Below are 15103 nucleotides of genomic sequence, written 5' to 3'. Positions count from 1 at the left end.
CGGTGGGGCGGATGCGTTTTGCGACGGCGGCGACGGTGGCGGGGGTGAGATATAGTAGGAGTATGTGAGGGAGCGCGAGGTTGTGAAGGTCTTTTGCATGAGGGGGTCCATCTTCGCTTTTGCTTCGCCGTTGCTGCTTCGTTATTTATACTATCTGTTTATAGAGCTGGCGTAATGGAAATCGAGGTAGAGTTGGATTTGTAGCACAGACTAGGTGAACGCCTATGCCTTCTTGACAGCGAAGGTGTTTGTGCATTTATTTATACCCCCTCCATGATGCGAGGGTTCAGGAGTAGCGGGGCCCCAATGAAACAACCGTCCCTTACGGTGCATTTCTGCCTCCACCCATGGTTTGACTCAGCTCGCCCTCTCCGCGGGGTGATCGCCACCATGCTAAGAGCCAGCGTTGTTGTCTAGCCCAAAAATAACCAGGACAATGGACAATGCCCCGGGCGATGGTAAGAACGAACTCAAGATGCAATGTCTCCGCCCGCCGCTAACATCTACTATCCATACAGTCTCATTCCTCCATGCTCTATATACCCCGCCACCTCCTCACCCTCGCATCTCCGATTCAATGTCTCCCCGCACCGCCCAATCGACAACCAATCGACAACCGTCCGACAATCACCTTACGAGATAAAGCAATGTGCATGGTATCCGCGAAACTCCCCTGACATCGCTGCAGTTGCATATGAGAAATAATGTACGGCGGGGTGGGGGGGGGGGGGGGTTAGCAAAGGCATGCAAGGCGACGGCGATTAGTCGCAAGGTCTTATCTCCGCAGTATAGTACGATCTAGCCAGCTGGCCCATGGCCGTTTTGGAGTCTACCATGGTGATCAGCTATTCAGGTTATCGAGTCGGTGACTATTCGCGAGAGGGAGGAAGGGCGGTCTGAATTATGTACTATGTGTGGACTCTGCCTGTGAAGCAGAGGGCTAAAGGGAGACTCACTTAAATAATATCATCTTCATTAGCTAGCAATATTATTCTTTTTGCTTCGAAAGCCAGCAGTCGATATGTATGGGTCAAATTGTCTTCAATAGAGGCTGACAACGCTAGGCTAACGGCCGTAGGCGAACAGGTGAAGCTTTTATCTACTATTTTTTCCATTACTTGGTATATCTCTCCGAAGGAGTCACAGCTGCTGACCCCGTCTGAGAGCTGGAGAAAAAGAGGGGAAGAGAAGCAGAGCTGAAAACTGAATCCTAGTGATTGTGTCAGTTTAATTCCTGTCAAAGCAATCATTGACCAATCTGGTGGCTCTTTCTTCCTCCTCGCTTTCTTTTACTCTCCTTTGGTGCGTGTTTAGTGCTTTTCTAGTCTCCGTTGGATCTGCAAACGCAGAATTCAGTTGGTTATTCTTCTTGCAGATGGTCTGATATATTTTTTTTCTGATAAGAGATTGTTGGAAGGGTAGAATGTCCGAATATTGACCCAAATACCGAATATCGAATGAATAATGAATTAACTAAAGATCGCTCTGATAATTACATGATCAAAATGCAGTGTTTGTAAGAGGTGACGTGCGATTATGCGAGCAGGGCAGGGCTGGATTCGGGTTTACAAAATACAGGAGGTTAGTTGGTTATACGAAAGTCTCCGCTCTGAGAGACTTAGCGTCATCAGATAACGTTTGCCCATTCTTATCAGATCTCCCCCTCACCCAGTCACTCACTCACTCACTCATTCCTCCTTCATTTCTCCTGCTGCTCGATACCAGCAATCATGTTGCCCAACTAGAAATCCAGGCGCCCTTTCATCCAAGTCAAATGTCCCAAATACAAATACCCGCAAACACCACGCGATGCTCCCCGCTCGCGTTAAACCCCTGCACAGCCATGACCTCCCCGCAACCACCGCTATCTTGACCGTCGAAGATGCCCAGACATGCTCTCCCGCCTCCGCTGACGACGCTGAGGACATTCTCACAAGCTTTCTCCCACACCTCTACCCCGACGAAGCGCCATTGTGCCTCGGGGACCCAGGCAAAACGGTTCTGTATACCTCAGGCGCGTGGGGCGATGTGACCGTTATGGTTCCTGGTTATCCCAAGGGAAGTGAGGAGGAGGTGGTGGTGGAGGAGGAAAGACCCGATATGGAAGAAGGCGTTGAGGGAGGAAGACGACTCTTTGCGCATTATTTGTGGGGTGGTGGGCTAGTTGTTGCGGACGGGATAGAGCGTGCGGTGAGGCATCTGGCTGGAGATGGTGCTGGCGAGGAGAAGGATTTGCTCTGGAGTGTGAAGGGGGAAAAGGTTTTGGAGCTTGGTGCAGGTAAGTTATGTTTGAATTTGAATTTTATTTTATTTCATTTTTCCCTTGGTGTAAATCTCTGTTCTTAGGGCTTTCAGGGGGAGGTAAATGCCTATCTTCATTCGAATTATGTTTTTTCTTCCATTTAATTCATCATTTTTGGATCCCATTATCCCATTCTGCTGCTCTGTTGGAATAACACCAGGTTTATATATATATATATATATATATATGCTATGTATAAATTTACTTTTATTCCATGTTCGCTTTTTCCATATGTGATACAATGATAGTAATATTGGAAAAGAGCAGCGGAAACTTCCATATTCCATATTCAAATCCCACCCCCTTTTCCCTTTCCCCTTTCCCCAGATTTATCCCAAATGAATTCCAATTCTTCACAAAACCCCTAACTGAAAAGCCAGCATGCTCAATGCAATACTAGGTGCCGCCCTCCCGTCACTCATAAGCGCTCTCGCCGGTGCCGCCCAAGTCACCATAACAGACCACCCCTCATCTCCCGCCCTCTACGGTACCATCCAAGCAAACATCGCCAATAATATCCCCTTACACCTGCAGTCCAGGATATTCGTGCAATCGCACGAATGGGGCGTGTTAGGTTCTGATGCAGTATCTTCCCAGGAAAGCAGAACCCAGAACCCAGAGACACAGGCTGCTTCAATATCCGCTGTAGAGAACCAAGGGTCGTACACCCGGATAATTGCGGCGGATTGTCTATGGATGAGAGATCAACATGAGAATCTGATACGGAGCCTATTGTGGTTTCTTGCGCCACCATCACCGCCTTCACCGCCTTCGTTGCCAGATGGAGATGGAAGCAATGGAGCAGCTCGCGGAGGAGTAGCTTGGGTGGTTGCCGGATTCCATACTGGAAGGGAGATTGTTGCATCATTCTTTGAGACGGCAGTGGCCATGGGATTGCTTGTGGAGCAGATATGGGAACGAGACGTCAATGCCACCAGTGAGGAGGGAGTGGTTACGAGGGAGTGGATGCCTGTACGCCCAGGAGAGGGTCCAGAGAATAGGGCGAGATGGTGTGTTGTCGCGTTCTTGAGGAAGGGTTTAAATAGCTAGTGCCTTGAGTCTTGAATATAAAACACATTTCATGGCCTCTACATGATGGTAATATTTCGATTTTATGTCAAGAGCCGTACAGTATCATAGATCTGCTCATGAATTTCATGTCCGTATCGTTCATGTTTATTTATCCTCTGTTTCCACAACGCAACATCCCGCAGGCGTTGAAATCCTTCTGAGAAACCCGCCAATGTCAGCTCCCGCTCACCCTTCTAAAGCAAACCGTACACACTCCCTGGCCCTCCTGGCCCCCAAAACGGAACTTAGGATACTCAACCCGGTCCCATACCACCAGCCTATCCCCGCCTTCGTTCTCTCCCGCCTCCCTCCTAGTGAACCACTTAATCAACTCCTCCTCGGTCCAATTACAACTCGTCACAACCAAAAACCCCTCCCTTCGTACCAACCCCCTCACGATCTCCGGATACCGCTCACACATCCTCTGCACCACCCGGGACTCTTTCGTGTCCACATTCTCCTCCTCCCCCCTTTTCTCCCCCGGTCCCCCCACCGTACGCACATCCACCGCTATCTCCTCTGCAGAGAGCGAAATGGCATCGAACGTCCCCTTGTCCAGGACGATGTCGAATCCACCCCGCGCGACAGGGAACCAATCTAACTCCTCCACAGCCCGCTTGTCAAAGACGTCCCACACCTCGAAGCGGATAGTAGATGTAGCAGTTGTAGTAGTATCCGCCCCGATCCTGTCCCCGCCCCCGTACCCGTCTCCTTCCCCGTCCCTACCCCGCCCGGCAGAGCCACGGTGTAACCGCCTCGCCAACTCGATGCTCTTGGGCGAATAATCAACTCCGACCATCTGGCCGCCAGTGAAGCCTCCCTCGTCGCGGAGGAGGGCGAGCATGCTGCCATTGCCTGTTCCGAGGTCGAGGATGGTGGGTTGCGGTTGCGGTTGCGGTTGCGGTTGCGTATTATTATTCTTGTTGCCATCATTATGAGTACTACAGGGGGCTAGCGGGAAAGATTCGGAGGTGAGGAATCTCAAGACCTTTTCGGGGGCGTTGTGTTCCGCGAACCAGGATGTACCGGGGTCGCTGTCGTCGTCGTCGTCTTCTCCATCTTCACCTCCATCTTCATCGCTGTCATTACCTTCGTCACATTCTCCCTCTCTTTCTTCGTCTTCTTCTTCTTCTTCTTCTTTGGCTCTTCCGTTGGCGTCCCCGTCTCCGTCTCGGTTACCGTACTTGCGCCCCGCACGTCGCTTCCAGGAGAGGTGGGATAGAGAGTTCTCGTAAAATGATTCCCAGCTATGTCCGTGTTACAAAGGAATTGCAATTCATGTCAGCGACTGTTCTCTCGCTGCCTGGTAGGAAAACTTCCACTGCGCCAGCATTATAGGCGATTTCGAGGGGAGAAAGGGCTTGGGTCTTGATGGCAGAAACCCAACCCCCTCCCAAAAAAAAAAAAAAAAAAAAAAAAAAAAAAAGTGAAATGAAAATCCGCGCCTACTTACTATTCCCTCGTGCCCAATTGGCTTGGTTCCAGGTGTGGTGGATGATCATCAACACCTCCTGTTTGAGCTGGAACTGATATCATGTTATGTGATTGTTGAGACGGGGATATTTTCGCAAGCAACGGGATTTTTCTCGCCATACTTCGTTGACCCCACCAACAATCAATCGACGGCAGCTTTTAGGTTTCGGGGTTGGCAGTTCTCGGAGTGGCTTGAGTGGGGCTTTTAGCTATTTCTTGGTTAAAGTGCAGGCGATGGCGGCCCTATCGGACGCTGTTGGGTTAGCCATGGCTAAGGCTCACAAGCCAACTACATAGTATACACAGTTAGTCTAGGGGCTTCATTTCTGAAAATCAACCCTCTTAAAATATACATATTTAGAAGGAGATTTCAAATTACCACATATAAATTCAAGTTCTTATTGAACTGATGTGTGGCTAAGACAACCATTATTCTTTATTCCCTCCACAGTGCAGAATCAGATAATCATTCTGCCTAAGACCCCTGACTGGCCTGGGATAGAAAGATAGACTGCCCAGGATTATGGCTACCATGCTACTCTCGTTGCAAATCACAAACTTGCTGCTCCCTAAGCACATTTGAGATATGAGAGAAAAGTGGATCGATGACTCATGCTCAATCCAAACCGATCCTTGACCATGAATGCTTTGAAAGGTGGGCCAACCGTTACGGAGGCCGGAGCTATTCTGCAGACTGGTTATAAAATACCTACTTTTACCCTTCGTCAAAATCAGTGATACCAAGTTAGAAATCTGCATATGAACCTCTTTAACCTCTCCTTTTTCCAACAATACCAGTAACTAGAGCATGGCGGCAGACACCGGGAACGAAGCCAGCTCCCGGCCCCGAATACGCGACCTCCTCCCCACCCTCAAAATCGGCCGGCACCCCGCGGGGCCCCTAAACTCCCTAACGGACGTCCCCGGCGTGCTCGTACACACGGAATCCATCAAGCTCCACCCCTCCACAAGCCCCGGCATCCGCCACCCCATAAACACAGGCGTTACAACCATCCTCCCCCGCCGCGACTGGTTCGACTGGGCCTGCTACGCGGGGTACTTCCGCTTCAATGGCTCCGGTGAAATGACCGGCTCGCACTGGCTGGACGAAACGGGTCTGCTCAACTCGCCCATCATCATCACCAACTCCTTCTCCGTGGGTGCGTGTTACAGCGGCGTCTACGAGTATGCGGTTCGTGAGTATGCTAATAAGCGGACCGGGCTGGTGGATTGGTTTCTCCTGCCGGTCATCGCGGAGACGTGCGATTCTCACCTGAACGATATTGGGGCTATGGCTGTTACGCCGGAGATGGTGGTCAAGGGGATTGAGCGGGCCCGGGGTGGGGAGAGAGTTCCCGAGGGGAATACTGGGGGTGGGACGGGGATGTGTTGCCATGGCTACAAGGGGGGTACGGGGAGTGCGAGTCGAGTTATCGAAGGGAAGGAGTTTGGGGTTGGGGTGCAGTACACAGTTGCTGCGCTCGTACAGGCGAATTATGGGAAGAAGCGCGACTTGCGGATCGGCGGAGTGCCGCTTGGGAGGATCATTGAGGAGCGGGAGGCAGAGGCGGCTATATCAGCGGGCTCACACGAGGCTGCAAAGGAGGAAGAAGAGAGAAAAAGCCCGATGAAAGATGGTAGCATCATTGTCGTCCTCGCCACGGATGCGCCCCTACATCCCACACAGCTCCAACGCCTAGCCAAGCGAGCGACAGTGGGTCTGTCGCGCGTGGGCGGTTGGGGAGCCAATAGCTCTGGAGACATCTTCATCGCCTTCAGCACGGCAGAGAAGATTGCTCGTGACCCTTCTACGTCCAGCTGGGCGGTCGCTGTGGAGCAAAAAGTGAGCGTTGTACAAGATGTGTCTATCAATGCGCTCTTTGAGGGAGCGGCGGATGCGACGGAGGAGGCGATCTATAATGCGCTGGTGGGCGCGGAGGATATGGAGGGGCCTGGGGAGATGAAAGTTAAGGCGTTGGATCATGAAGTGCTCAGGGAAGTTGTGGGGAAGTATCTTTAGAAGATTAATCAACTCCCTGTGCCGAATGGACTGTAGTTCATCCAATTTACGAATGTACTCTACATGTAGCGAGCAGCGCGACCCCTCTTAAAATATCTCCCCGTCCTCCCCTCCCCCTTTTTTGTCCCTTTCTCCCACTGTCGCTCTCCATTGTCCATGCGTAGACCTAGTTGAAATCACACAGAACATTCAATTCATAAGAGATGGCTTGATTTCAAAACCCCCTTCTTTGAACCTACCCCGAAACCTGTTTCACGCTCCTCCTCCTCCTCCTCCTCCTCCTCCTCCTCCTCCTCCATACCCCTGAAACGAGACGAGGCCTGAAACCTCCTCATTCGATTCTTGTGCCTCTCAATGAAACAAAGGATTATCATGAAACTGTAAACGTATAAAAAAATAACGCACAAACGCACAATGAATATTTACAGTTTCATCATATACTGGAATAAGCTTAACCCCCTTCCAGTTAACTAGTAGCATCTTCCAAAAAAACCACTCGTTAGTACTTGCAGATATGCAACCTAGCTAGCTCTTTAATTCTCATCGTCATATTTTCCCCGAATCGACTTTTATTCCGGGAAAATGAAAGATAAATGGAAAACTAAAATCAAGAAAGGAGAAAGCTATTGTAGAAAGGAGGGAGAAAGAAAGGAAAAAGAAACAAAAGGAGTAAGGTCTTGAGATGAAACATTTGGAAAAATGAAAAGTGGCAGGAAGTAGTAGATGTGAATGGAGCAAGAGAAGAATTACAATTATCACATCACAAAGACACAGGTCACTCACTATACAAAGAATATATGCCTTTGAATTCAGTTATAATAGCTGCGATATCTCAGTAGTGATTCACTTTTTATCTTCATCTAGTCATAGTCATCTCATTTCATCTCATTTGATTCCGACAGGCAAAGCTTTTCTTTTCCTTTCCTTCCCTACCCTTTCCTCTTTTATTTTAATAAAAAGCAAGAAGAAAAGAAATCAAGAGTGAAATATCAGGGATATTCATTTATTCTCACTGCAACAAAATCAAAGAAAAAATGAGGACAAGACAAGGAAAAACCCAAATGAGAGAACAAGGATGATAACGAAATTCGCTGCAAAACATACCACAGACATGCAAAATATAGTGAGTAGAAGGACAGGGGAAAAGACCAAAAAATTCGTTCATCCCGCACCCATCAGCCAAAATTATATAATAATAATTTATGGATTCCCTCATTATATATGTATATATATATATATATATATATTCCCCGGCGGAAACAAAAGAAATGACCAAGCGAGTCCCAGATGGTTGTATCAAATGATCCAGAAAGAGAGACAAACACAGAAAAATTCCCTCCAAAAAACAAAAAAAAAAAACGCCATTCCTCGCTTTGCAGGCATCGTTTCCATTGCCCAACAGAAATTATCGCGAAAAAAAGAAAGAAACAGAAAATTACAAAATAAAAAATGAATGGAGGCGAAAAGGTAATAACCAAGAGGGGTGAGGATTACCGCTATTTCTCTACCCCATCTTCCCCATGTCCATCCATTTTTCTTTTACAGAACTAACAAGATAGCAACCACACAAATTCAAGGAAAAAATACAAACGAAAAATCAGGTATCAAAGAAATTCATCAATATTTCTCATAATGACCCGCTCCCGCCGTTGCTGTGGGGGCGATCGCGGGTCCGCTGCACCAGGTGGCACCGGGGGACATGCGCGGACGACGGAGGATATAGACTCTATCGACATACGATTGCCATTACCGCTATTAGTTGTATTGGTATCGATATTTTTGTCGAGACGACAGGCAAGATCACCAGCGACAGTGCGGAGGTGAGAGAATGGGGTTGTCCAGAACTCAGCAGCACGGGGCGAAAGGACGGATGGCGTTGCCGGTACGTCTTGCATGACCAAGTCCATTTGGTGGACAGCGGTACGGGATAAGGTGCGATGGGAAGGGACGGCGGAGTTGTCGTGGCGGGGACGGCGAAGGGAGTGTATTGTTTGGTATTTTTCACGGAGAGGGAGGGGACGTGGTGGAAGGTTCCGGCGCTGTTGGCTGGTTGCTGGTGACGATGATACTGTTGAGTTTGACGACGATGTTTGCGGGCTGGTCCAGTTAAAAGGGTTTGCTAACGTGGGTGCATTGGAGTATTTTGAATCGCCTACGGCTGTGTCGAACAGAGGGACTGGGGGACGGGCGGTTTTCGAGGTCGAGGAGTTACCTTGGCCTTTTGATGTGGTGCTAACTTTCGCATCTAGAGATCCATCAAACCATTCAGCCGGGGGAGATCTGGAAGGTCCCCGTTGCTGAACTCGTGTCCGGAAATCGGTAAGTTGGTAGATTAAACTCATATTGGGCCCAACCCAGCAACTTCTACCCTTTACAATGCTGTACATGGCGTTGAAATCCTTATCTGGATTTTTGTATAGGCCATATGCAATAACCAGTGATGCAGATCTGCTGACGCCAAGTTGGCAATGGATCAATACTCTCTTTCCTTGCGAAATCCTCTTATCGATAACCTCGCAAAGCGGATAAAGGTCATCGAGTATTTCTGAATTGTGATCCCACGGCACATGTATGTACTCGGGCGTAGGGGCGCGGCGCTTTGGAGTCGTGGGCGACTCCGTTCCTACAGGCTGAAATTCGAAGGCAGATTTGAAAGAAATTTCCGAAAGTGCAGTATCAGGTTCCACCACCGATTGTCGTTGCACATCGGGTAATGTAGCTTTCCATACCGAGACAACGGTATCCTGCCTTTGCTCAGCACTTATGAATGGATTTGCAACCTCCTTTGCAACATTAATAACCACGTCAAATTTTGAGGCCTCTTCACTGCTTGGCTCTAGGTAAAGATAGAGTCCGCTATCATATATTAAAATTGGTCCATCTGGATAACCTTTATCACTACCATTGCATGACTCGCGCGAAACTAGGTTATCCTCTTCCTCAACAAGCTCATGCAAGGCATCCCTGCCCGAAAAAACGTGTTGAGCTGAAGGAGATGGTCGGTCCGGTGCCACACGATCCTCCCAAGCGCCTGGCATGGGCCGTTTTGCAGACTGGAACAATGAACCTGGAAGAGCAAGAGAAGGCTTAGTTGACGTAGTTGGAGAGAGTATGGAGTTGAGAGACGGTGACGACTCGATATGCCGAAGAGCCGGTCGGGTGTTAGGAGTGGGAGGAACAGCCTCTGAAATGTTCGAAAAGGATCGGTCAAATGATGGCGTTTTTATTGTAAGATTCGGGGGTTTGCGTCGTAAACATCTAGTGTTAGACTGTATCGGAGAAGCGGGAGCTGAGACATTAGGTGTTTTTTCTCTGATTGGAGCCGTGGCTATTGTTTGGTGAGACGAGATAGTAGGTAATTTGAGCGATAAATTTTTTAAATTACGAGCTTTTCTTGTTGGAGACTCCGGCTGACGAAGGTAAGTAGAGAATGATTGGTTTGGCTTGAAACGCGACTCTGTCCTTAACTGGGCAGCCGGTCGATCGCCATTCGTAATCCGCGACATGAGTTTAAGGGATTGAAGCGGCGTAACAGAAGATGGTGATTCAGGTGAAGAGCTTGGAGAAGTGTCTTGAATGACCGGAGAATCAAAGGTGGAGATGGTGGTAGTAGGCGAAGAGTCGGTAGATTCAGACGCGATGGATAAGTTTTCGCTGCGGTAGATATTGGTAAGGCATCTGCGGAGGATTGAGAGCTGTTGAGCTAGTGCTTCGGGGATGGCTGAGACCATGCACTATCGCTGAAGGCTTGACTGGGGCGGTGGAAGTGGCTGAGGCTGATTCAGTTGATGTTGACGCCATCGAACCTCCAGCATCGAGGAGAATCTTGGGCGCTAAGCGACTTTTTTCACTTCCCTCATTGTAATAACCAGTTGATCCATCTGCAACAGTAGTGGCAGTAGCGATTGTAGACATGAAAGACGGAAATGGAGGAGACAGGGGCGAAGATGCTAGTTGGGCAGATATTTCCGATCGTGAGAGAGATCTAGATCTGCGATTTGTAGACGCAATCGGTGCGCAGTTGTTGTGCTCATTCAGCATCTGTACAGACATAGCGGTATTATGGATGTCGTATTGGACGTCATGAAAATAAACGGCTTTTGGACCTGCCACCTGCGCAAACGCCCTTTTCAGGCACTTGTTAGAATTGGGAGTCAGAGTATGGTGGCTCGAAGACATGATGGCCGGGGAAATTGAGTGGTTTGTAACTGAGACCATCGCGGGAGGGAGTCGAGTATGCGGGTAGCAGGACATTGAAGGGATTCAGGTTGAGAGAGAGAAAAGCAGAAACGGTTTGAGTCTGACATGACACGGCCGTCGATGCAACCCCTGATCACCACGGAAACCGTTTGAAACAAAAGAGAGGAGATAAAGCTGGATCATAGCGCCGAAGGGCACCAAAGAAAACGGGAAAGACAACAACAATCCATGAACCAGCCGATATGCGGAGAAGGGCTACGACAAAACCAAAATGACAGACAGACAGGGAGAATAACCAGAGACCCTGACTTACAGTGTATTCTATTTATTATCCTAACAGACGCAAAACCCCAGTAAACCACCTTTTCCCTCCTCTCACCAGCTAAGTAGCAATCACACAACTTAACTCAGACTAGCAGCGGATCCAGATATGCCATTAGGCTATGTTGTGTATATGGGTTGTCAATGTGTGTCGTTTAAAATTTTGCCCTTGCTCTCTTCAGTTACAAATCAAGTAAACAACTTTCCAGGAGGGCACCCGTTCTGAGCTTCTGAATCGGGACGGATAGCGGCTTGCTTGACAGAAATCAGGGGGGTTGGATTCAAGCGACTTGAAGGGATATCCAGGATGGATTGCTGAATAGTCGAATTGCCGAAAGGGTCGCGATATAAACCTCGGGACAAGTCGTTTCCGCCCGGGAAAGACTCGAAACAGGATGGGGAGCCGGTAAAGTCAGATGAAAGGAAAGAAAGTAAAGTAAAAGGATAGGATGAAAATAAGCAGCGGAGCGTCGAGGAGAGAGACACAAGGAGAGGCAGATCAAAGGGAGGAGGCACGCAAGCTTAGAGTAAGGCTGGCGGGTGAAAGTGAGGGAATGCTTGGAAGAAACGAAGGAGTGTCAATGGGGGAGGCCAAACAGCCAGTGTCTGGGAGAAAAGGGGGCGACGAGAAGAGAAGAGAAAGTGTGTAGAGAAGCAGGAGGAGGAGGAGGAGGAGGATGATGGTGATGGTGGTGGTGGTGGTGATGGTTGGTGATGATGTTGTTGTGGAGGAGAAGAAGAGAGGAGACGAGGGAGCGAGAAAGATGGAAGGAGAGAAGTTCCATCGTACCGCCGATACCGTATATTATAATACGTGGTGCTAGACAGCGAAGGGTAACCTTTGGACGGATGGAGCAGGACCCATTGCTGCACAGAGCCAACCACAGCCCGCTCTGGCGGGTCTGGGCGGGGTTCCATACCTCATGTTTCCAAGCCGCACGTTGTTACCAGACCAATACCTGGACCGGATCCCTGCCCCAGAGCACTAGATCTGGTATTGTCAGCCGCGGGTAAATTACAGCAGGGCTGCCCTGGCCGCTACCATCACGTGCGCAGCCAGCAACGTAGTACCCTGTCCTGGTGCGAATTCCCTCAGTCGTCCAAATGCACAGAATCCAGGGAAGAACCCAGGGAATCAGGCTGGATCAGTCACAACATCCCCAGAAAACAGATTTTATTTTACTATCTATATCTACCGAAGCAAATACCGATACGATCAGGAAGCATCTAGAAATCCATTGAATGATCAGTCCACGGGTCTCAGTGGTCTGACAGAACTGGCATCTTCCAGCCAATCAGACCCCGGAGCTTCGTAGCCGCCGGAACGATTTCTCGGTGGCCAATCACCGCTCTCCACCTCACCCAGAAGCTAACCCAGGCTTGGCGGCGCTGGCTGCGGTCATAGCTGTTCTATTTTTAGCCGCCCACCGGTTCTGCCTCTTGTGGAGGAAAAGTGGGAGGAATCCGACAAGCTCCCACGGAGAGACACACCATTCAACAACAGAATAATAATAAGAAGAAGAAGGCGCCAGGTCGTCCATGTTCACGCTCTGCGAAATTCCGTTCACCTGTTCACGGAGAGCTGATTAGAGGGGGTCTAGATAATGAAGGTCAATCATAACACGTCCTCTATATAATTTCCCACAACGCATTCGTCCAGCTTGTCCCTTCGTAATTAAATACACCCTCCCCGGGTGGCTCGAAATCAGATCGGTTCTCCGTATGGGGAAAAAAAAAGGAGGAGGAAAAAATAGAAAAAAATAGAAAAAGTAAACCCAAAATTTCTTGCCCCTCCACGAATTAGCCGGGAGTGTGGCTTTCATTGAGAGCCGAAGAAGGAATGGTTCGCGCATGAAAGAAACAAGGTCTGCAATTCCCACTACGGACTGCACTATTATTATTGCTCTGCGTTTCAGTTTCATGTTTCAGAAACGCATACCCCGTTTTTTCTTTTTCCTGCTCTGCCAAAACCCTCTTAGGTCAGCCTTGCCGGATTCCAGAACGGACCTCTCGTGAGAGAGAAGAAGGGGGAGGGATAAAAGATTTGTTTCTTTTTGAAAAAAAAAAAAAAAAAAAGAAACCCGAAATAGTGGATTTTGTATTCCCAGCTCCTCCGCCGTTACCCCAATGCTCAACGAATTATGACGTTTCGGTTTGCTGCCTTACTTCCCATCTTTCCATGATTTTCTTTTGCGTTTCCAAGCGCAAAGATCAGGGAAGAGGGTTTGATCAGCGTTTGCAAATCGGGATTTGTTTCAGCGCAGTTTTCCGGACCTCAACTGATCTTCACGTTAGTTCTCTGGGCGAATTGCTGTCATCTCATTATCCATTTATTGTATTCTATCGCCAGCCATGTTGTTGTGTAAGCTGTAATGTGGGCCTTGCTCTGTGTCTCGGATATTTTGATAAAAGACCCATATAAGTTGGTTGATATTAATTATCATTCCGTTCCCAATGTGGATTGCCGGGGGTGGGGAACATTTCTCACCGCCTCAGCTTTTTACAAAGTAAAAGGTTATGTTTATATGCTATCCATGACAATATTTATACCTCACAGTCGTTTTCTTTCTTGGAATGTAACTAATGATCATCATAACTAAGCATCATGGATGACTCTGCGGCACGGAGTACATGTGCCACATGTTGCTATCTTTCACTTTTAACAGGGAGGGAGGAAGCAAACATGTGCAATTAAGTTCTCTTAAAGCCGGATGTATATAGGGAAATATAATTGAGTTGTTTGGTTTCCACTCTCAAGCTTCCAAGTTGTGTAAGCTCCAAGATGGATTAGCTTAAACATCCTAATGGACCCTTGTATTACGTTCAATATTTGCAAGGTATCCTTCATTATTCGTAAGATCTGAACTCCCTAGCTTATGATATTGTATAGACATCCCCCGTTCATCCCCTGTAGTAATCGTCTAGCCTCGGGTGAGTGGGGGCCTTCGTCACACTGTCGCTAACTTGCATTCCGATATTTCTTCACTCCTCAAGACGACTTACTACTACTCCTCAACTAACTACAGGGACTAAATAAATAGACTGCAAATGAAAAGAAGAAAAGGCCGAAGAATCAGCCTCAATGATATTTAAAAAAAAAAAAAAAAATCAGTCCTGGAATGCTTCCATTCCGCTATTAAATAGCCAGTTGCTGCTCTGACTCGGCTACCCACGTCTCCTGCACACCACATATTCATAGTACTGGTGGTGGGGGAGTTGCACGCAGCCTGCTGCTATATGGGAAAGCTACATGTATATAACTCATCGAAACTGCGGTTAGCCCGCTGCCTGGGTACGACTGGGTTCCCCTCCCCTTTTACTCCATGAAGGAATGGGGATGTTTATGTGGTTAAATTGCCCGCATCCATACGATTATTATTACATGCATGAGTGTTTGCCTGGGCACGAGCATGGACCCCCTATCTCGGCCATCCATCCAAAGATCTAATCCACGATAAGCGATTTTCAAACCTAGGTAACCCCCAACGACAGATCGCATCGCCTAACGTTTTTGACATTCTTTTTAGGGTAGAAAAGGTGTTCCATGGAAAGAACCGGGGGTTGATACTATTATCATCATCATCGTTCTTAAAGTCATATTGCTCTATCTTGGAAGAGCAGAACGAGGAAAAAAAACAAACCCCCATGGTGTCGCAAATTAGCATACATAACGACACTTTTTATCACACTTCATCCAGTTGTTCGACCGTGATAGA

General features: G+C 48.3%; 5 protein-coding genes across 5 annotated transcripts; 2 read left to right on the top strand and 3 right to left on the bottom strand.

The window, feature by feature from the left end:
• Window positions 1-1809: 1809 nt before the first annotated feature.
• Window positions 1810-3360, top strand: HCBG_07017 (uncharacterized protein; the record flags this gene model as incomplete). Its single annotated transcript, XM_045434066.1, has 3 exons — window positions 1810-2278; window positions 2703-3274; window positions 3349-3360. 3 exons carry the CDS (start codon window positions 1810-1812, stop codon window positions 3358-3360), a joined length of 1053 nt encoding a protein of 350 aa, XP_045285547.1.
• A 291-nt stretch (window positions 3361-3651) lies between these two features.
• Window positions 3652-4966, bottom strand: HCBG_07016 (uncharacterized protein; the record flags this gene model as incomplete). The annotated part of the gene is made up of 3 exons (XM_045434065.1): window positions 3652-3684; window positions 3759-4620; window positions 4827-4966. The coding sequence occupies 3 exons, from the start codon at window positions 4964-4966 to the stop codon at window positions 3652-3654; spliced, it is 1035 nt and encodes a 344-aa protein (XP_045285546.1).
• A 688-nt stretch (window positions 4967-5654) lies between these two features.
• On the top strand, window positions 5655-6866 carry HCBG_07015 (peptidase family T4; the record flags this gene model as incomplete). Its single annotated transcript, XM_045434064.1, has 1 exon — window positions 5655-6866. The coding sequence occupies one exon, from the start codon at window positions 5655-5657 to the stop codon at window positions 6864-6866; it is 1212 nt and encodes a 403-aa protein (XP_045285545.1).
• A 1604-nt stretch (window positions 6867-8470) lies between these two features.
• Window positions 8471-10372, bottom strand: HCBG_07014 (tyrosine-protein phosphatase MSG5; the record flags this gene model as incomplete). The annotated part of the gene is made up of 1 exon (XM_045434063.1): window positions 8471-10372. One exon carries the CDS (start codon window positions 10370-10372, stop codon window positions 8471-8473), a length of 1902 nt encoding a protein of 633 aa, XP_045285544.1.
• A 124-nt stretch (window positions 10373-10496) lies between these two features.
• Window positions 10497-11045, bottom strand: HCBG_07013 (uncharacterized protein; the record flags this gene model as incomplete). The annotated part of the gene is made up of 1 exon (XM_045434062.1): window positions 10497-11045. One exon carries the CDS (start codon window positions 11043-11045, stop codon window positions 10497-10499), a length of 549 nt encoding a protein of 182 aa, XP_045285543.1.
• Window positions 11046-15103: the final 4058 nt, after the last annotated feature.

Source organism: Histoplasma capsulatum, assembly GCF_000150115.1.
Source record: "Histoplasma capsulatum G186AR genomic scaffold supercont2.10, whole genome shotgun sequence".
Taxonomy (NCBI): Eukaryota; Fungi; Ascomycota; class Eurotiomycetes; order Onygenales; family Ajellomycetaceae; genus Histoplasma; species Histoplasma capsulatum.
The sequence above is the reverse complement of the archived record's forward strand: the minus strand, read 5'-3'. Positions and strand labels throughout refer to the sequence as shown.